We start from the raw sequence: 22,621 nt of genomic DNA, 5'->3' as shown, positions 1-22,621 counted from the left end.
TGTCTGACAGGCATGCCAAGTGACTGCTGTGGGTGAGCCTTGACTTACCTTCAAATGAGCAACAAAACCAGGATTCTGGTGGCTCACTGTGGCACTCAGTCAAGTGCAAGTCCCACCCATGCTCCAGCCCTGTGGGGCCTGGCTCTGGCTGTCCCTCTCGCTCTCTGCCACGGCCACCCAGCCCTCAGTGTTCTTCACCAGCATGAGCGCATTCCTGTGTCAGAGCCTTGCACTTTCCCCTCCACCCAGGTCAGTTTCTACCATGTGGCCACGTGGCAGAGTCCTCCTTTCCTTCACCTCTGCGTGGTGTCGCCTCGTCAGAGGTTTGCCTGACTGTACAATGTGAAATACAGCCAGCCTCCTGCCAGCTTCGGTTTGCCTCCCCAAGTTGTGTTTTTCTTCAGAGCGGTTATTACCACCTGATAAATATGCCTATTCATTTAATTATTATGCTGGGAAGCTAGCTCCTGTGGATGGGATTTCTTTCACTGTAGCATGCCCGGGACCTTAGAACATTACCAGGCAGACAATGTACTCCCAATAAATATTTGCTGAATGGGGGAAGAAAGCACTGCCCTAAACTGTGAAGCCTTGAAGGCAAAGACCAGTGAAGTCTGACTGAGCCAAATTCCTAGGCCAAGGTTGGTGTCGGGGCCCACAGTAGCCAAACAGGCTCACGAATGCCGAGTGGGCAAGAGAGGCTCTTGTGGGAAGAAGAGGGCTGATGCTCAGTTTCTCTGACCTGGTTTGAGAGGTCCCATTTTGTAGGGGTTTCGTGAAGAGAAAGGCAGGGAGTATATATTCCAAGCAAGTGTTGAGATGCCCAAACCATAATGGCTATCCATGTGTGCCTTTATTTTAGTCACATTTTCCTTTAGATTTTAGTGAGAAATTCTATTATTCGATAACCCTTTTTAAGAGATATGATAGCATTATTAATATGTTAATAATTCCACATTTAATGATTGTTTTGGGCAACTAATTAAAATTTTCTTAGTAGAATTTCATTTTATTTTCATCTAACTAAGGGAAATTAAGCTAGAAAATAGTAAAATTTAAAAAAATTGTTTTTTTTTTTTTAACCATTTCAGAATCTGAGTTGCAAGAACTCTCTGAAGTGCTTGAACTCCTTTCTGCTCCTGAACTAAAATCCCTGGCCAAGACCTTCCATTTGGTGAATCCCAATGGACAGAAACAGCAGCTGGTGGACGCCTTTCTCAAATTGGCCAAACAGCGTTCAGTCTGCACTTGGGGCAAGAATAAGCCTGGAATTGGTGCAGTGATTTTAAAAAGGTTTTGTTGGCTATCGTTACAGTAAAAACGTTTAAAATGTTGATAGCACATATTAACTTACAGTAGATTGTATACTTGGTTTAACTGTAATTGTATATTTCAGTTGCAATTAGATTGAGAAGGCCGGAAAAGTCTTAATTGCAATAGCCTGGATTCTTTCTTGGGTTATTATTCAAAATTTTTGTCATAACACTGTGTTAATTTCCATGACCAAGAAAAATCAGAAGGCAGTGGGGCCTTTGGTAAATTCTATTATTTTATTTTCTGAGAAAAATACAGTTTTAAGTGATTCTTACAGGATTTTAGGCTAAACTATTAAGTCAAATTTTTATTTTAGTAAAGTTTTTGTTTACTAAACAAAGTATAATCAGGGAGTCTTAATGTGCAAGTTTTCATGAGTGTAAACATAACAGTTTACCAAACACTGTGAGTGGCTTCTTTTGTCCTTGAGAAGCCCTTGACCTGTTTCATTTGAAAATTATAAAAACTTTTAGAATTGATTTCTTTTGCCTATGTTATTTATATAATCAAACTATATCAACTTTAGTCTGGGAATTCACTACTCTGGAGTCACTGAGGATGAAATGAGAGGATGCTTTTGAAAAACACTTTAAAATGATGTTGTTATTTATTTTCTATGTTTATTTGGTATATTTCAGTTGTTATGAGCCCATCCTTGTTGGGGAGGTGCTATAAATACTAATCTTTAATGAAACATAGGTATAATAAGGCAGACATTATTAAGAAAAACGTCAATACAACACTTCAAAAAAGCTTGTATTACAGATTTTTAAAAAGTACTTTAATAAATCACATATTTGTAGTTAATTGACTTGAGAAGTATAGAATCCTCATCTGTGTGGTATGTTAAATGTCTTCTAAGTCCTTTCTTTATCTAATTGTATTTCTTAAGTATTTGATGTTAACCTTATATGTAACATTTTATAGGCAAGTAAACATCAAAATTAGCAGCTCTCTGGCTGGGCACAGTGGCTCACACCTGTAATCCCAGCACTTTGGGAGGCCGAGGCAGGTGAATCACAAGATCAGGAGTTCAAGACCAGCCTGGCCAATATGGTGAAACCCTGTCTCTATTAAAAATACAAAAATTAGCCTGGCATGGTGGCACGTGGCTGTAATCCCAGCTACCTGCGGGGCTGAGGCAGGAGACTTGCCTGACCTGGGAGGTAGAGGTTGCAGTGAGCTGAGATCGCGCCACTGCACTCCAGCCTGGGTGACAGAGCGAGACTCCATCTTAAAAAAAAAACAAAAAACTAGCAACCGTTTCTTGGTATATACACTTAACATAGAACAGCTAAAATAAATAAGATGAATGTATTTTATCACTGACTTTGGACTTGTAGGAAAATAGAATCCTCAAGGCTGTTTTAGTTCTAGTAAAAACCACTGTCCTTTAAGGTTGTCCTTTATTTTTTCATTCTGATGTAAAGCCCAGCAGTGGAATTTCAGGGCAGTTGCCTGGTGCTCTTACTCTGCTGTTATAATGAAGACAGGAAAAGGCACATTATTTATGCTTTTTTAATCCTTGCAGGAGTCATTGCTTAGTTTTCTGCATTTAATGCTTCCTTTTCCAGGCTGGAGGCTGTGTCCACTGGGGGCGTCCCTGGGACTCTGCATGGAGGTGGATGAAATGGGTACTTTGGGGCAGTCTGTAGATGAGTGGCTCTCAGTTCAGTGGTGGTGTAATAGGAATCCCACCTCTTCCCCTTGAACTCCGTGATGGTGGCACTCATCTCTCCCACATCCTCAGGGATGCAGTGCTGCTTTTGATTTAGTAGCTTCTGCACCAGGAGGGTGTGACATCTTTCATTAGGCCAGTGGTTCTCAACTGGGGGCATCTGGCATCAGCTGGGGACATTTTTGGTTGTCAGTACTGGAGGTGATGAAGCTAATGGCATCTAGTGAATAGAGGCCAAGGACAGGACACTGCAGAGCATCCTATAATTTACAGGACAGCCCCTGACAACAAAGAATTATCTAGCCTAAATGTCAATAGTGCTGACGCTGAAAAACCCTGCTATTGATGGTGTCTAAGCTGCTAGAGTCAGAGGGCCCACATGGTCCTGGGTTTAATTTAGACCTCCAAGCCCACCTTGCAGACATCCAGAATGGAACTGAATTCACTTCAGTGTTATCCTAGAATAGAGATGCTGCTGGACCATTCTGTACACTAGAGCAGGGGTCTGCAGCCCCAGGCCAGGGACAGATAATTATCCATTGCCTGTTAGGAACTGGGCCACCCAGCAGAAGGTGAGCAGTGTGCCAGACAGCATGACCTCCTGAGCTTTACCTCCTGTCAGGAATGCGAACCCGATTGTAAACTGTGCATGTGAGGGATCTAGGCTGCGCATTCCTTATGAGAATCTATTGCCTGATGATCTGAAGTGGAACAGTTTCATCCCAAAATACCTCCCCCAACCCCAGTCCATGGAAAAATTCTCTTCCATGAAACCACTCCTTGGTGCCAAAAGCATTGCTGACTGCTGCATTAGAGAACAGCACCAAACTGTGGTGTATACATTTGCACCACATCTTGGTACACAAAATCCGATGTTTTACCCAAAGCCTTTGATAATGACATTTTAAAGAAATACCATTATTTAATCTAAATCATCACGAGTAAAAAATTGAGAATTGCTTCATGTTGACTAGGTGATACTTTTCTGAAAGATTTCCTGGTATGTGAAGCACTCATGACCAGGGTAAACCCCATCCTACTGTGTGGCTGAGGAAGGAAGCACTTGTATGGAGCCAAACCATGAGTGGAACCATTTGGAGATGTACATTCATTTACTCCTGTGTATCCCTGGGTGAGCTCTCAGTCCCAGAGCAGTTAAGTAATGCTCCAGTGTTTAAAATAGTGAATGTCATTTCTCTTTATTTTAGATGAAAATAATTTGTAAAATCTGACATCCAAATGCTTAAAGAGCTAAAAGTTGTTTCTACATTGTACATTTTTCAGAGCCAAAGCCTTGGCTGGACAGTCAATACGAATCTGTAAAGGCCCCAGGGCTGTGTTTTCCCGGATCTTGCTGTTGTTTTCGTTGACCGACTCCATGGAGGATGAAGACGCCGCTTGTGGAGGTCAGGGACAGCTTTCAACGGTCCTGTTGGTCAACCTTGGCCGAATGGAGTTTCCTACTTACACCATCAATCGGAAAACCCAAATCTTCCAAGACAGAGATGATCTTATCAGGTAAGATGATGTTAGCTCACTATAATATCTATATGTGTATTTCACAATATAGTAAAAGGTTTTATTATTTTTTTCCAGCCAAAATAGAAATATTTGGACATAAGTCCACAGCCAAAACAGTTTTTAATCACTTTTTGCCCCACTTATATACATTTCTATGACTATAGGGAAAATGTAGAAGTGTGCTGAGATTATGGTTGCCAAAACCCAAGGAATTTTGAATTAGAACTACAAAAACTTTCTCTGGTTTATGTTTCCAAGTACCTTTGGAAGGGAGTATTTTTTGTTTGTTTGTTTGTTTTGATTTAAGACAGGATTTTGCCCAGGCTGGAGTGCGGTGGCATGATCATGGCTCACTGTAGCCTCGACCTCCTGGGCCCAAGTGATCCTCCTACCTCAGCCTCCCAAGTAGCTGGGACCACAGGCACATGCCAGCACACTCAGCTAGTTTTTGTATTTTTTTTGGTAGAGATGGAGTTTCACCATGTTGCCCAGGCTGGTCTCAAATTCCTGGACTCAAGCAGTCAGCCCACCTTGGCCTCCCAAAGTGCTGGGATTATAGACATGAGCCACCGCCCTCGGCCTGTATTTTTTGACACAGACGTTTTAACAGACTTGGCTTATGAATATGTTGTTGGTATGAACAAGACTGAAGATGAATGTTTTCTTATTAATAACACTTTAGGTAAAGCTATTAATGACTTGTATATCATACATATGATAATTAGATACACAGATGATATTAGAAATTTTCACTAATTTATATTGGCACATGGATTTAGTGAAAATTTGGTTTGTCCAATAAAAGTGGTTTCTGAACTAAAAGAACTACCATGTGATCCACTAATCCCACTACTGGGTATATACCCAAAGGAAAAGAAATTGGTATATTGAAGAAATATCTGTACTCCTATGTTTATTGCAGTCTATTCACAATAGCCAAGATGTGGAATCAACCTAAGTGTCCATCAGTGGATGAATGGATTAAAACAATGTGGTATATATACACAATGGAGTACTATTGAGCCATAAAAAAGAATGAAATTCTCTCATGGTGGCAACATGGATGAGCTCAGAGGACAGTATGTTATGTGAAATAAGCCAGGCACAGAAAGACAAATACTGCATGTTCTCACTCATATGTGAGAGGTAAAAAAGTGGATCTCACAGAAGTAGAGAGTAGAATAGTGGTTCCCAGAGGCTGGGAAGGATAGAGGGGAGGGGGACAGGGAAAGGTTGCTTAACAGACACAAAAGTGCAGCTAGATAGAAGGAATAAGTTCTTTTGTTCTGTAGCAGTGTAGGATGACTATAACAACAGTTTATTATATATTTTTAAATAGAAGAATGGATTTAGAATATTCCCAACACAAAGAAATGATAAATGTTTGAGGCAATGCCTGGTATGGCAACACATGCCTATATTTCTAGCCACTCGGGAGGCTGGGGCAGGAGGGTCACTTGAGTCCAGAAATTCAGGACTAGCCCAGGCAATATAATGAGACCCCATCTCTAAAACATTTTTTGAAAAGTTTGAGGTGCTGGATATGCTAATTACCCTAATTAGATCATTATACATTGCATATATGCATTGAAGTATCATCATACTGTGCCACATAAATATGTGCAATTTTATGTTAATTAAGAATAATAATAGATGCCAGACAAATAATGGGATTACAGTATTAAAAAGCAGGTTTTGAAAAGAAAAAATAGTGTAGGTCTTATAGAAAAAAAATGTGAATTTCCTTAAAAAAAAAAAAACCTTTGATAAAAACAATTAATTTGGATTTCCCAAAATGTCACTTTTGATTCTTGATTTGGATTTCTGACTCAAATTTAACCAAAATTGATTCTGATATTTGCTTTTAGGAAAGTCCTTGAAGTGTTTCTAGGAAAGCCATGTGCTTTAAGAAGTAAGTTACTGAAATTTTTGGATCACAGCAGCGTCAGTATAATCTGATTTTGCCCATTTTACCTTAGCTGTCAGGAAGCTCAGTATCTTATTTGTGTTCAATTGGAATAACTTTTTTAGTTAAAATCTCTAATAAGACTATTTCTTCTTACCCTGTTTTCAGTTGTCTCATATCTTCTTTACCTTTTTTGTTTTTATTGGCTTTATGTTTTTCTGGCTTGTGAGAATGTATACTCTGAAGCCAAGTTCCAGTTTCTATACCAATGAACTGTGAACCCACCCCGTGCCTCAGTTTCCTCATCTGTCAAATGGGGAGAATAATAGTATATTTTTATAGACATGGGTGGGGTGAATGGGAAGTGCTTAGAGCCTGGCCTTGAGGAATGCCTACTACGTGTTCATTATTATTTTAATTGTCATTATTAATGTTATACCCAAGTTCTATGACAAAACCACGGTTGACAAGTTTAAAAGGCATCTCATTCTTTCTAGAAAGTAAGTGTGCTGTAAATAATAAAAATAATGAAAACTCCTTTGGTTAAGCAGAGGGCCTTAACATGTAAATGAACCTGGATTTAATTGACTTCTGGAAAGGTAATAGTATACAATATCTGGTAATGTGATACCTGGCCAGGAAACCCTTGTTGTCTACCTCTGTACTTGAGATAATTTATCCTTTTAAAATTTTTCTCGTTCATTCAGTACAAATGAGTGTTGAGTACCTATTATGTGACTTGGTTAGGGGTTGTAGCAGTGCACAAGAGAGAGCCTGCCGTCATGGGGCTATGTTTCCCTGGGGAGATAGAAAATAAACAATATTTCAAGTGTGTGAGAAGTGCTGTGATAATTGAGAGGCAGGCTGGAGAAGTTCTTTATCGACAGAGTGGCCCTGGAGAGGTGACATTTGAAGTGGGACTTGAGGATGAGAATGAGGTAGCCGTGTCAGGGTCTGGGCGCCTGTGTCCCGGCCACGAGATAGCATGTGCACAGGCCCTGAGGCAGGAGAGAGCTTGCTGAGTTGGAGGAACTCAGGAGACCCCTGGCTAAGATTGGGGGGTGGCCAGGACGGGGTTGGTGGCAGCGGCAGTGGAGAGAAGTGAATGTGTGTGAGGCGGTTTGGAAGCAGAAAAGACAAGACTTGATTCTGATGTGGGCGAGAAGGAGAGGAGTGGATCAAGGATGGCTCTGGTGTTTGCCTTGGGTGGAGCGCCATCCACTGAGGGGGATTGGTGCTGGAGGCGTCAGTGTGTGGGGTGCTCTTCAGCTGTTTGGTTGAAGCTGTCGTGTGTGGCATTGGACTTGCCGTCAGGAGCTCAGGGAATGGGTCCGGCCTGGAAAAAGTCAACATTTTGAGAGTCATTGGGATATGGACAGTGTTTGAAGCCATGGAACTGAATGAGCAGCGTATTATAAAAGAATTAGATCTAAGAATTTGTGAGCAAAATTTGACATTTGGAGGCAGTTTCTTTACTCTTACTTTACAGTGTTTGTACATACTGATATTATGTGCTTTAGGCTTTTCTTTTAGATATGAGACCAAAATACAATGAACATGTACTCAAACTGTTAACAGAATTTGCTGGTCAAATGTCTTTGTTTTGGTAGCTAAAGGAGCGATGAAAAATTGTATTTCTTAAGCTAAGTTGTAACATTTCAGCATTGCCATCTCCCAAAGAGCATCCCTTAGTTATTTTGAAATATTCCAGGTAATCCTTTTAGCTTGGGCAGCATCCCCTCTGGCTGGCTCTGATTGTAAATGATTAAATCATCAGATCTACATCTGACTGTAATTCAGACGTCGCTTACATGTTTGCTGTCACATTGTTGAATGAGTGAATGGATGAGTGCCAGAATCAGGAAGGATGAGCTGATCCATATCACATTGATAGAATGGAACATGTTATGTAATGATACAGCACAAATGTTTTTATCTTTCCACTTGGGCTTTCTGTATCCGTTCTGGGCCACTCCAGTGATGTAGTTAAGAGAAATTATTACTAGAATAAAATTTAAGTGGCCCTCATATTTTAAAAAACACACTTCTGCCTTTCAGAGTGAGATCTAGTGGCTAGGATGTGGTCATTCTATGGGAATGCTTATTCTTATTTGGAACTTGGATGGCATTTTCCTCCAGATATGCAGCAGCCACGCACATGCTGAGTGACATTTCTTCCGCAATGGCCAATGGGAACTGGGAAGAAGCTAAGGAGCTCGCTCAGTGTGCAAAAAGGGATTGGAACAGACTGAAAAACCACCCTTCTCTGAGGTGAGAGTTTTTCTAGGTGCCTGCCAAAATTTATACATTGACCAGGTTGTTCCAAACACTTACAGTAGCTTTCTTCATGAAGAATGTACTCCTTTTGCTCTGTGGTTAAACCAGCTGTGGAATTGAATTTTGTACCCGCTTTGCCTAGAGTGAAAGTGCTGTGTGCCATAGAAGGAAATGTCTGAAGGTTTAAAGTGAATTTGATATAACTCAGATCCCTGGGCAGCACACATGCCAACCCCATACTTGGTTTGTCGCATGCCATCTGTAGGGGTGTTGGCCTCCCTGAGTACTGGTGAGCTGAACTGAAACGTGAGGGAAGCCAGTAGCAGGACGAATGTGGGAAGCATGGTAGGTGTGTTCTTCTGAAGGACATTCAAGTAGGTGTTACAAACTCTGCAAAAGACAGCTCAAGCGAACTTCAGAGTTCCAGGCACACAGCACATGATCTTTTATCTTGTTTGAAAATGGTAAACATCTTCAATATTTAAGACATTTTTTCCTTTGTTGTTACATAGTGATGAGAAAAATTAGTATTTTCAGATGCCACTTTCAAAAAATCATTTAGGATATACAGTTGATCCTTGAATAACGCAGGGGTTGGGGTACCCCTCAGACAGTCAAGAATCTGTATGTAACATTTGACTTTCGCACTACTTAATTAATAGCTTACTGTTGACTGGAAGCCCTACCGATTACATAGTCAATTAACACACATTGGATATGTTACACGTATTATATGCTGTATTCTTATAATGAAGTAAGCTAGGGAAAAGAATGTGTTATTAAAAAAGTCATAAGGGGGCTGGCACGGTGGCTCACACCTATAATCCCAGCACTCTGGGAGACTGAGGCAGGTGGATCACCTGAGGTCAGGAGTTCGAGATCAGCCTGACCAACATAGAGAAACTTCGTCTCTACTAAAAATACAAAATTAGCCGGGCCCGGTGGCACCTGCCTGTAATCCCAGCTACTCAGGAGGCTGAGGCTGGAGAATCGCTTGAACCCAGGAGGTAGAGGTTGTGGTGAGATCACGCCCTTGCACTCCAGTCTGGGCAACGAGCAAAACTCTGTCTCAAAAAAATAAATAAATAAATAAAATAAATAAAAAATAAGGGGCTGGGCGTGGTGGCTCATGCCTGTAATCCCAGCACTTTGGGAGGCCGAGGTGGGTCAGGAGTTCGAGACTAGCCTGGCCAACATGGTGAAACCTCGTCTCTACTAAAAATACAAAAATTAGCTGGGTGTTGTGGCAGGTGCCTGTAATCCCAGCTACTCAGGAGGCTCAGGCAGGAGAATCACATGAACTTGGGAGACAGAGGTTGCAGTGAGCCGAGATCGCGCCACCGCACTTCAGCCTGGGTGACAGAGTGAGACTCCATCTCAAAAAAAAAAAAAATCATAAGGAAGAGAAAACATATTCACTGTTCATTAAGTGGAAGTGGATCATCATGAAGGCCTTTATCCTTGTTGTCTTCACATTGAGCAGGCTGCAGAGGAGGAGGAAGAGGAGGGGTTGGTCTTGCTGCCTCAGGGTGGCAGAGGCAGAAGAAAATCTGCATGTAAGTGGAGCCATGCAGTTTAAACCCATGTTGTCCAGGGGTCAACTGTATATTTATAAAGAAATAATACTGACTTAAAAATCACAGGAAGTTAGATTACTATAAACAGAGGTTGATAAACTTCTGTAAAAGGTCACATAGTGAATATTTTAGGCTTTGCAGGCCGTATGGTCTCTGTGGCACCAAATTTACTCTGCTGTTGTAGCGCAAAAGCAGCCACAAGAAGTATGTATGCAAATGAATGAGCCTGGCTGTGTTCCAGTTAACTTCATTTGTGGACATCGGATTTGGGTTTCCATATAATTTTCGTCTACCAAAGTGTATTATTCTCTTGGATTTATTTTAACAATTTAAAAACGTAAAAATCATTCTTAGTTTGCAGGACGTAGAAAATCAGGTGGCAGGCCCTGGGTTTGGCTGTGGGCCGGAGTTCGCTGACCCTGGTTTAGAATGACTAGTTCTCATCTTCCTCCACTGTCTGAGTGACCTAGGACGTGGCAGCTGGCTGTGAGAATGTAGGTGTGTGGTGTAGAAAATTGTACACAACTGAAAGTTATTTAGAATGTATCTTTTTAAAAGATAGGAATTCAGTCTTTGTCACTTCTTATTATTGTCTTATAACAAATTAACCAAATTATTAAACTCCTGGTATATGTCTTCATTTTAGATGCCACGAAGATTTGCCACTCTTTCTGCGGTGTTTTACTGTTGGGTGGATTTATACAAGGATTTTGTCTCTGTTTGTGGAAATACTGCAGAGACTTCACATGTATGAGGTTAGAGCACAGGTCCCTGTCCCCCTCCCCTCCCCCGTGCCCCATTACTGATTTGACGGCATTAAGCACATAAGGGACAGCTGTCGGGATCAGCGTTTTCTACTTATTTGGTTAGCACACAGTAATATAAGGGAGGCATATTTGTTTTGTTTTGTCTTTTTGAGACAGGGTCTCACTCTTCACCTAGGCTGGGGTGCAGTGGCATGGTTCAGCTTACTGCAGCCTCTACCTCCCCGGCTCAAGTCATCCTCCTGCCTCAGCCTCCTGAGCAGCTGGGACTACAGGCATGCACCACCATGCCTGCCTTATTTTTGTATTTTTAGTAGAGGTGAGGTTTCACCATGTTGCTCAGGCTGATCTCCAACTCCTGGGCTCAAGTGATTTGCCCACCTTGACCTCTGATGCTTTGAAGTGGGGGGCCTGAAGTGTTGAGATTACAGGTGTGAGCCACTGTGCCTGGCCAACGAGGGCATATTTAATGTAGGCAGCCCGCTGTCTCTTGGATTAGTATAGAGAAGAAGGTGAAGACGGACAGCTGTTCTGTTTGCCTGTGTGTTGATGAATCTGTGTCCCAGGACAGCCTGGGGGTGGCGGCCAGCATCCTGGAGGGTGCCCCACAGGTCTGCAGCCTGAGCCTGAGTCTTTTTCAGAACTCCGTGTGAGACTTGGGAGGTCCCAGAAATCCCTGAGGGAGAAATCTCCCGTTTCCTTACTCTTCCCTGTCAGCTCTCATGGATTGTCTGGAGATAATTTATAATCACAAATCAGAAATCTGTCATATCCTTATACTAAACTTTGTGAAATTGCTAGATTTCACTTATGTTGTGTTTGATATTTCTATATTGAAAATGTTATCTCCAGACCAGGCATGGTCAAAAATATACGTATGAAAAACAAGAAGAAAAGAAAATGGGATCTTACAAAGAGGATGTGCGAAGCTGGGTTCTTGGCGTGTGGTCTGTGCATCCCGGGGGATCGATGGGTGGGCTTTGGGGAAATCTGTGAATCTCAAACTTGCATGTGTATGGGGGTTTACGCATTTTTTTGGGGTAAATCATTCCATATTGCAAAGACGTCCATGAGCCACAGAGGATGAACAAACAGAATGACCGAACAGTCTGTACATAATCTAAGACCAGAGAGTCTCCCTGTTGAGTTGAAGTGTTTGTATGAGGACACCCCTAATTCCTTTCCTGCCTACCCCAAATCCCTCTTGCAGTTGGTCCTGTGACCTACTGTGTTCCCAGAAGTATGTGGGTTTGCCAGCTGTGACCAGTGCTCAGCTGCCTGGAGCTTGACTCTGTGTGACTCTGCACTGGTTGACTGGTTTGCAGAGAACATTCTGCAGCACTCACAGATGTCTGTACCCCAGTGCCAGCCGGCAGGGACCCGGTGAAAAGTAAGGATGCCTCAGGGAACTCACACCCACTCCAGAAGGCACCTCAAAGTCCCTGTCCTGTCAGTTCCGGGTCCTTGGCCTCATTGTAGAACGGAAAGATACGCATTATAAATAGGCTTTACCAATCCTATGGGCTTGTAAATGTCATTACAGCTGGATTTTTTGTGAATCTAACGAGCTTTCTTTGTTATTGTTGCAATAGGAAGCCGTCAGAGAACTTGAAAGCCTTTTGTCTCAGAGAATTTACTGTCCTGACAGCAGAGGCCGATGGTGGGATCGACTGGCCCTGAACTTACACCAGCACTTGAAGCGCCTGGAACCGGTACTCAGTAATGAAACACACCTGAAATGCCTTTTCATTTTGGAATCAGCTTTTAAAATATGGCAAACTTAAATGCCTTAAAATCTTACAACATGTATTTCGTTTGTTAACATTCTTCTTTTGTCTGTGTTCTCCCAACCCCAAAATGCCAGGGATGCCAGCGCAGCCTGAGCACAGAGGCTTCAGCCTGGGCGACGGAAGCTTTTGTCTTCTCTCCGCTGATTGGCGAGATGGGCCGGCTGTGGACTCTGTGCTGGGATTTAGGAGTCAGGATCTAGGAATTAAGGGAGACGGAGAGTCCGACGACTCAGCCGTCAGCAAGTGCCTTCAAGGAAGGCGTTTGTTTTGGAAATGGTGACTTTGTTCATTTGTGGCACAGGGTCTCCAGGTCTCCAGGTAGAAAGATTGGCGAGAAATCGTTCCTTTCCTTGTCTTACTGCAGGTCCTTTATTCGTGACTCTGTGCTTCTGTGAGGTGTTTGGCTCTGCCATTGGGAAGCGCTGTTTGACCTTGAGCAGGCACCAGTGCTCCCTGTGGTGGCGACCTTGGGGGCACTTGGAAGCGCAGGGATTCTGTGGCCACTGCAGGCAGGCAGGGTGACGCCGCAGAGCCTGTGCCTCTGGGCTAGGCAGCAACAGTGGTTCTTTGTGTGGCCGCCAGCAGGCCCCACCCTGTCTCTCTTCCAGCCTTGCATTTGAGTTGAATGGAGGGGACTGTGCCTCTGGGAGCTTTTGATTTTTTCAGTGGCCCATTAAGTGAATCGGGGTGATGTAGGGGTGGAAAAAAATGACCACGGGATAGGAAATATGACATCTTGTTTTTATTGCCGTAAACTGAAAAAGTGCCTTGTTACCTAAAGTATCAGGGAAAGAGCCAGTAAAGCTATTTCCTCTCATGGAGGAGGGCGTGGGGCTTCCTTACCACTCGGTGTTTACTGAGGCTGAAATAGCGAGAGAAAGCATCTGGTAGCCCAGAACCAAATACAGAAGGAGAAAGCTTGTGTTTGTCACCTTTCAATGAAATAAAAGTTCAAGAGAGTACAGATTTCCCCTCCGTTCACAGTTCTGCTAGGGGGTAGACAAGCCACTGAGCTTATTTTTGAGATTTGAGCTAAGCCTAGTTCCTCCTAACCTGTTCCCAGAGGTCTTACTGGTCACACTCACAGCTCTTATTATTTCATTAGTGTTCTTTCATCTTTACCTCAGTCTCCAAGGAAGTTGATCTCCTCGCTGAGTGCTTGTTCCTGCAAAGTGCCCTGCAGCCAGCCCAGGCCTGGCCAGGGCAGAGGTGGAGCCAGCTGGGCCCTCCCTTTCCGAGGCCAGGCTGCTGCTGCCCGGCACCGTCTTCTGCCAGCGAACAGGGTGCCCTTCAGAGCCTCATTCTCCCATCTTCATTCCTTTCAGCCACCCAACTCCGGATGGCTTGAGCCTTCACTGATTTTCAATTTCTTGGATTTTATTTTTTCTTTCACTTTTTATGTTTCTATCGTGGTAAAATAAATTTAACATCCCTAAAATTTGGCAAATTTTAGCCATTTTTAGGTGTACAGTTCAGTGGCATTCATGGTACTCAAAACGTGTGACCACTGCCTCTCCACTGATCACTCCAAACAGATACACGGCAGCCATTAGGCAACTACGCCCCGCTTTCCCTTCCCCCAGCCCTGGTGACCTCTCATCTACTTTTTGTGTCTGTGACTGTGCCGTTCATTTCATTCATTTCATTGAAGTGGAATCCTACGATATTTGTGGTTTTGCATCTGGGGTATTTTGCTCAGCATCATGTTTCTGAGCTTCACCCGCATCGTGGCACGTGTCAGGCCTCCGTTCCTTTTCCAGGCCGAACACACTTCCACTGTAGCATCTGATACCACATTTTCCGAGCCACTCATCGGTCGATGGACGCTGGGTTCCTTCCACCTTTTCAGCCATTTTTAAGAGTGCTGCATGAACCTCTTTCAGACCCTGCTTTCAGTTCCTTTGGGAATACCTGAGCGTGGAATTGCTGGGTCCTGTGGTGATTCTGTGTTGAGTTTTTTGAGGAGTGACGGAACTGTTTTTCACAGTGTTTACACCAGTTTCACATTCCCACCAGCAATGTGTGAGGGTTCCGGTTTCTCTACCTCTTTGCCAGCACTTACTTTCCATGTTTCTGATGATAGCCATCCTAGTAAGTGTGAAGTGGTATCTCCTTGTGGCTTTCTGTATTTGTTTGTTGATTTGTCCAACTCTGAATCGCCTTGGGAAATACTTGTAACTCCTCCAGACCTTTGGCTCCTGTCCCTGTAAATAAGGAATCTGAAGCAGCTCCATGGTGCCTGACTGCATATGAGATTCACCTGGAGCTTTGATGTGCCCCCCCCCCCCCCCCCCCCCCCCACGGCTGGGCTCCTGCTCTGGAGGTTCTCATTGTGTGGATCCGGGGTGGGACACATGTTTTCCTGCAAAGCTGCCTAGGTGATGTCCTGAGAACCACTGAGCCAAGTTTTCCTGTAAAGTCAGGCATCCCTGAAGTTCACACCCTTTGTGAGGGGCGGCTGCTGGGATCCGCAGTCCACCTGGATTACAGCCCAGTCACGCTCCAGCACGTTGACTGCGAAGGCTCTGGTTGCCGGATGCATTGAAAGCATCAAAATAAGATCTAAGGAAACAGCCTAAATCTCTAGAGGTGCTGTTTGCTTATTTGCTAATCAGCAAAATTCAATAATAAACAGTGGGCTTTTCTGTCAAACTAAATGCATGGAAGCTGCCGTGGGGTTTTCTAGGAGCCTGATGTGTGGCCATGCTCTCTGCCAGACTATCAAGTGCATCGCAGAGGGGCTGGCGGATCCGGAAGTCAGAACGGGACACCGCCTTTCACTCTATCAGCGAGCCGTGCGCCTGCGGGAGTCTCCGAGCTGTAAAAAGTTCAGGCGCCTCTTCCAGCAGCTCCCAGAAATGGCTGTGCAAGATGTGAAACACGTGAGGAAAGAGCCTTTGGGTGCTTTGGACTTGGGCGTGTGTGCCTGGTTTTTCTGGAGCAGAAGCAACCTAAGAGTTGTTTTGAGTGTGTGTTTTCTGTTAGACTCGGAATCATCTAAAACTTGTTCCAGACGGCTGTGTGGCCATTGCTCCCAGTCTCCCCGTCGCCCTCCTCCCTGAGGAGACTTGGCTGCTGGGTGTCACACCCTGGGTTGAGTGACAGATCTCCTGAATGGGGCCTCTCAGCATCTGCTAGTTTCATTTACTCGTTGGGGGCCTGTAGAGCAGTTCTGGTGGTTGAGGCTCTCCCAGGGCCGGCCAGCGAGCTCTCACATCCCCGCAGGTGTGCGTGTGTGAGCCCCACGCTGTGTGCTCTGCTAGTGACTGGCTTTGTGGTTAGGGAGGTCAGTCCTTGGGATGCTAGAGGCAGGTTTTCAGGGACTTTTGCTGACCTGAGGCTAACAGATGTTCTTCTGCTGCTGTTTCAGGTGACCATCACAGGCAGGCTGTGCCCGCAGCGTGGAATGGGCAAGTCTGTGTTTGTGATGGAGGCCGGGGAGGCCGCTGACCCCACCACGGTCCTGTGCTCCGTGGAGGAACTGGCACTGGCTCATTACAGACGCAGCGGCTTTGACCAGGGTACCTGAGCAGGCTTCCTCTCGTGGCATCCGGCCCTGGGTGGATGAGCAGCAGCACTGGATGGGCTGTCAGCGGTGGGCTGCGGTCCTCTCTCCGTCCTCTGTTCACAGTGGAAGATGCTGTGGGCTGGGGATGTCTTCTTCCCATTCTTCCCCTTATCAATGATAGGGAGTAGGTCGGGGTAGTTGTCCCACAGGGCCTGGCTCTGATCTTTTTTTCTTTTATAAAAACTTCTTGTTATGGAAGATACTGCACAAGCTTTTGTACAGAAGTCGGGGCCGGGGGGGCGGGCAGTGTGCTCAACCCCATGGCCCACCCAGTTCCATTCAGTCTTCCTTCTGTTGTCTCCTGCCCCTTCCCCTGGGATTTTAGAAGCTGGCCCCAGATACCGTCTCAGGGGCCCTGCGGCCCATGCTAGTAGCTTTTGGGAACAGCCACTGAGCCTTCCGCCCTTTGCGTCTGGCAGGACTCTCCCTGTGCCCGGGCTGTAGGGTTACCAGTGTTAAAAACACTGGTATTTTCAAATGTGTGAAAATCAGGACATGATTTCAGTATTCCCTGAGTGTTCAGAAGATTAACAAGTACTATAGAAAGACAACTACAAGATAGGAGTTTACAAAGCCCGGGTTCTTTCTGATGAGTGTTGAGATTTATCTACATAATATCTTTATTACTTACAGGGAAGGGTGATGCTATTGGGGAAGACTTGCAAATGCCAGTGAAGACAGAGAGATACAGTAGGCCTGAAACGGTTAGAAATAGAAGAAGAGATTGCCCGTTCAAGGCCCCAAGAGACGTGGAAACTGGACACTTGCTGGAGGAGGAAGCAGGCTGGGACGTGGGAGCGCTGAAATGCTTGCAGTTGAGCCATGAGCCTGAAAAACACACGATTCCTTTCCCAGAGTAGAAACTATTTTTCCCTGATTAAAATCAATGCAGTGAAACTGAGCTGAACTCTGGCTGCCAGGCTTTATGCCACAGGGAATTTTGTGTCAGAGCGATCTCAGCCTCTTCCGGGAGGTGATTTCTGAATTACTCAGAAGGACTGCATCAAAAATGATTTCACTTATAACACAAACGCACAGCAGGGACCTCTTAGGAGTTAAGGAACGAACCAGGCATGGTAGCTTACACTTGTAATCCCAGCACTTTGAGAGGCTGAGGCAGGAGGATCACTTGAACTCTGAAGATGGAGGTGGGAGGATCTCTTGACCTCTGGAGGTCAAGGCTGCGGTGAGCCCAGACTGCCACTCCACTCCAGCCTGGGTGACAGAGTGGGACCCTGTCTCAAAACAAAACAAACAAAAAGGAGGTCAGAAATGATCTAGCCTCTCTATTCCTGCCTGATCATCAGTGTATTCAGCAGGACGGAAGGCTGACTGGAAATCAGGTCCCAGCTCCACTCCTGGCTGGGAAAGAGCACATGAAGTGTTCTAGGAAGAAAAGTCCTCCTGGGAGACTTGGCAACAGCCAGGAGCCCTGAGTGAACCACTGTCCTTTTGAATCCCCGAGACGGGCTGCAGGGATTAGGAGCTAGAACTGAGGAAGCCAGGACAGAGCAGCACAGCCTCAGAAGTGCAGGACAGAGGTGACCCCGGCAGGCATGACAGGCTGTGGCTGCCTGCTCTCTGCTCTCACGGCGCCCCGACCCCGCTCACTGTGGTCTGGTGCAGATGGGCTGGGGCCTGTACATGTCAAGGTGGGACCAGCCACAGGAGCTTCGCTGCCAGTACTGGCATGTCAGGATGGGGCTCTGGTGGTCAGCACCTCCTCTGGCCAGTGGTCCTGTGGGGAGAGGCATCCATGCGGCCTCCTCCCTTGTCGGGTGTGCTGATGTGCAGAGAAGCATGGGCTTGGAGGGCAGCTGGATGAGCTGGGGCTTGCTCAGGGACACGGGTCCGTGTGCTGTGCCAAGGCTGAGCCCTTCATCCCACACCAGATCTTGTCTCTGACTCTGTGCCCTCAGCACCTGACTTCTGTCTCTCAAGTCATCTCCCAGTCAGTAAAACATTTGTGTGACACGATGAGGGGGACTGAAGTGGGTGGTCTTTAAGGCCAGAGGTCTCTATAAAAGCCTTGACTATTGGAAGCACTGGGCTAGGGCAGTGTAGTGCCCGGGGGACGAGGTGCATCAGAGCAGCACCTGCTGAGGCCAAGAATGGAGGTGGCTGCTGCCGGCCTCCTGGGAGGTCCCCTCAGGGAAGCATTTCTTCAGGGGTGGCCAGGGACCTCCTGCGCCAGGGCCTGCATGGGGATTCAGTGTCAGCCCAGCCCTGCTAAGTCCCAGCCTTCGGAGCCTGAGGAGGGTATCTGCTTATTTTTCTTTTAAACATGTTTCTTAGATGATTCACTAAAGTTTGAGAACCACTGCTTTGTGACTTTGAAATGTTCATTTGAATTTCTCTATGATTATTAAGATTTTTGCCTTTAAGGCTCTGTATATATACTGTATAAAATGAGCTGGGAATGGCATAAAAACAGGATTTGCTTCTGAATCTGAAATATTTCTATTATTTTCTTGAAATGGAGTGTGCAGTAGGTTATGGTGGTGGTTTGGAAGAGACAGATAAAACATTTTTTTTTTCGTGTGTGTGACCTTAGGGATTCATGGCGAAGGGTCCACCTTCAGCACTCTGTGTGGCCTCCTCCTGTGGGACATCATCTTCATGGATGGGATTCCGGATGTCTTCAGAAACGCCTGTCAGGTACTCAGTGCCCCTGCCCCACGAGGAGGTCCTTCCGCACACATCCGTGGCTCACGCCCACCTGGGCACCGTGTGTCCACAGCCAGCAGAAACCATCTCTGTTACGGTCCTTTGGGCCATCCACAGGTCAAGGTGATAACTTATTTTTAAAATCTGATTAATAGAATTTAAGATGTACGTATATGAAGTTTTAAACTTTAGCTTCCACCTTACATTTAGACCTTTGGTATAAAGTAGCGTCAGCGTCAGCCCTCCCAAGCACCTGCCGTGTCGCAGGCACTGTTGCAAGGATCTCACAGACATGGGCACATCTGCCTGCTCAGAGGTCCACCCAGCTCAGCGAAAAGCTGTTTTTGCAGATTATTACTCTAAAAAACAAGTTTAGTAAATTGTTTTATATCAATTAACTTTGACTTGTCTTTTGAGAGAGAGAATGTATCAGTTGGTTGGCCGGTTTCCAAGTTTCGTAGGCACTGACTAGTCCTCTGGTGAACACAGCTGTCTGCAGGCACAGTGTGACAGCTTGCTTTCCCTGTGACACAGGCGTTCCCCTTGGACTTGTGCACAGACAGCTTCTTCGCAAGCAGACGCCTGGCCCTCGAGGCCAGGCTGCAGCTGATTCATGATGCCCCCGCGGAGAGCCTGCGGGCCTGGGTGGCAGCCACGTGGCAGGAGCAGGAGGGCAGAGTGGCTTCCCTTGTCAGCTGGGATCGCTTCACGTCTCTTCAGCAAGCTCAGGTAATGGTTCACCTGCATGGCAGGATTTGCTCAGAAAGTAACGCCGCCCCAGTGCTGTCTTTTCAGCAACTTTATCAAAACACACACACGTGTGTATATGTAAATATGTGCATGTGTGTGCATATATACATATATATATATATATGAGAATACCCTATCTCCCCGGCCCCGATGCCACTGTTAGTGATGGAAACATACGAGGGTGTTAGAAAAGCCCCAGCTATGCCTTTGCCACCCCTGAGTTGACAGCTTTCTTTGGCCTGCCCTGTGGCTGAGGCAGGGAGGCTACCTCCCGTGTTCCTTCAACTGCTGCGCTCTGTGAGGCCGTGCCGTCATGTTCTTGAGTGCATCCTCCACATCCCTTTTCCTCAGCGCTCCCCAGCATGGCCACACTGGCAGAAGCCTGGAAACTGACCACAGGAGGACCAGTCACCCACCACTTGCCAGTGGGATTCCAGCCATGGCTCTGCGGCTCCAGTACAAGCAGCAGAACAGTGCTTGGTGGGCCTGGGATCCATGTGCACTGAATTACATACACACTGAGCTTTTCTCCGTCTCGTGATCCCTGTAGCCTATTTCCATTCTCTGTCACGAGGGAAGTGGCTAACTGTCCCTGTTTTGTGTTCAGGATCTTGTCTCCTGCCTGGGGGGCCCTGTGCTCAGTGGTGTGTGCAGGCGCCTGGCTGCTGACTTCCGGCACTGCCGAGGGGGCCTCCCCGACCTGGTGGTGTGGAACTCCCAGAGCCATCGCTTTAAGGTCAGTGGAGCCAGAATGGAAAGTCTTGTTGGTGACCTTATTCGCAAATGAATCAGAGGCCGCAAATAGGCATTTCTTGAGTGGCTGTTGGCAAGACTGAACTCCTTGAGAACTTCTGGGCCGAGGGCCTGGGTTCCTGTTGTCCTCTCCCCTGCGACTGGCTTCATCAGAGCAGGCGGGTGAGAGGAGCCCCATGGTGTGAGCAAGATAGAGCTCCATCTCTTATGACTTGATGTGAAAGTGAGGTTCCGTCACTCCTGCTGTATTCTGTGGTTAGGAATGAGTCTCTAGTCCAGCTGACACTCAGAGGGAGGGGGTCACACAGGGTGTGGACGCCAGGAGCTATTTGAGAAGCTTACTGATAATTGTGCATTTTAAGATGACTTAAAGAATATAATGGATTGATTGTAACTCAAAGGATAAATGCTTGAGGGGATGGATACCCCATTCCCCTTGACATGCTTAGTTCACATTGCATGCCTGTATCAAAACATCTCATGTACCCCATAAATATTGTACCCCATAAATATATACCCCTACTATGTACCCAGAAACATTTTTTTAAAAAGCTCAGAATGAACACTTCCTTGAATACTGTCCACTAGCCCAGCCCTGCTGCCCATCGCTGGTGATTTCTCATTATTGAGTTTGAGATGGAAAAATTACATATTCTGGATACAAGTCCTTTATCAGTTATATTTCATCCCAGTCTATGGCTTATCTTTTCATTTTCTTAATAGTGTCTTTTGAAGAGCAGAGATTTTAAAGTTTGACAAAATCCAACTTATTTGTTCTCTAGTGGATCATGCTTTTGGTGTCAGATGTCAGAAATACTTGCCTAATCCGAGGTCACAAAGAGTTTCTCCTTTGTTTTCTTCCAGAAGCGTTATAGTTTTAGATTTCACATTTAGTTTTATGATCATTTGAGGCACCGTTTGTATACAGTGTGGGGCATGGACTGGGCTTCATTTGTGGCGCGGGATGTCCACTTGTTCCCGCTCCATGTGTCGAGAAGACCATGCTGCTCCCACTGAATTGCCTCTATATCGTCAAAAATCTAACCCATATATATGTGCGTCTGTTTCTGGACACTCTTCAGTTCCACTGATCTGTTTGTCTGTATTTCTTGATTATTGTAGCTTTCGATAAATCTCGGAGTCAGGTAGTTTAAGTCCTCTAATGACTTGTTTTTCAGAGTTGTTTTGGCTCTCTTGCATTTTTATTTGAATTATAAAATCAATTTTTTTTTTTTTTTTGAGAGGGAGTCTCGCTTTGTCACCCAGGCTGGAGTGCAGTGGCGCGATCTCGGCTCACTGCAAGCTCCGCCTCCCGGGTTTACGCCATTCTCCTGCCTCAGCCTCCCGAGTAGCTGGGACTACAGGCGCCGCCACCTCGCCCGGCTAGTTTTTTTGTATTTTTTAGTAGAGACGGGGTTTCACCGTGTTAGCCAGGATGGTCTCGATCTCCTGACCTCGTGATCCGCCCGTCTCGGCCTCCCAAAGTGCTGGGATTACAGGCTTGAGCCAACGCGCCCGGCAAGTTTTTGTATTTTTAGTAGAGACAGGGTTTCACCGTGTTAGCCAGGATGGTCTCGATCTCCTGACCTCGTGATCCGCCCGTCTTGGCCTCCCAAAGAGTATAAAATCAAATTTTAAATTTCCAAGGGAAAAAAAAAAAAAGCCAGCCGGGCGCGGTGACTCACGCCTGTCATCCTAGCACTTTGGGAGGCCGAGGTGGGCAGATCACGAGGTCAGGAGATGGAGACCATCCTGGCTAACCTGGTGAAACCCCGTCTCTACTAAAAAGACAAAAAATGAGCCAGGCATGGTGGCGGGCGCCTGTAGTCCCAGCTACTCGGGAGGCTGAGGAAGGAGAATTGCTTGAACCCAGGAGGCAGAGGTTGCAGTGAGCCAAGATTGTGCCACTGCACTCCAGCCTGGGTGACAGAGCGAGGCTCCATCTCAAAAAAAAAAAAAAAAAAAAAAAGCCAGCTGAGATTTTAATTGGAATTCCTTTGAATCCGTAGACCATCTGAGAAGAATTGGTATCTTAACAGTACTATTTTGATGAGTG

The 22,621-nt window shown here is 45.7% G+C and overlaps 1 protein-coding gene across 6 annotated transcripts in view; it reads left to right on the top strand.

The window, feature by feature from the left end:
• The window catches only part of FAN1 (FANCD2 and FANCI associated nuclease 1), a 42,204-nt gene that overhangs the window by 6,249 nt on the left and 13,334 nt on the right, over nt 1-22,621 (top strand). For all 6 annotated transcript variants that reach the window (XR_007727723.1, XM_050800106.1, XM_050800107.1 and 3 more), the window contains exons 4-13: nt 1,092-1,293; nt 4,277-4,510; nt 8,559-8,690; nt 10,920-11,028; nt 12,630-12,749; nt 15,545-15,709; nt 16,198-16,348; nt 18,950-19,053; nt 19,597-19,791; nt 20,420-20,548. Coding sequence is in view for 5 of the 6 variants with exons in the window: in XM_050800106.1 (XP_050656063.1) it covers nt 1,092-1,293; nt 4,277-4,510; nt 8,559-8,690; nt 10,920-11,028; nt 12,630-12,749; nt 15,545-15,709; nt 16,198-16,348; nt 18,950-19,053; nt 19,597-19,791; nt 20,420-20,548 (1,541 nt within the window). In the remaining variant the exon portion in view is untranslated. The remainder of the gene's footprint in view (nt 1-1,091; nt 1,294-4,276; nt 4,511-8,558; nt 8,691-10,919; nt 11,029-12,629; nt 12,750-15,544; nt 15,710-16,197; nt 16,349-18,949; nt 19,054-19,596; nt 19,792-20,419; nt 20,549-22,621) is intronic.

This window comes from Macaca thibetana, chromosome 7 (genome assembly GCF_024542745.1).
Source record: "Macaca thibetana thibetana isolate TM-01 chromosome 7, ASM2454274v1, whole genome shotgun sequence".
In the NCBI taxonomy this organism is placed as follows: Eukaryota; Metazoa; Chordata; class Mammalia; order Primates; family Cercopithecidae; genus Macaca; species Macaca thibetana.
Note: the sequence above shows the minus strand (reverse complement) of the source record. Positions and strands in the feature narration are given on the sequence as shown.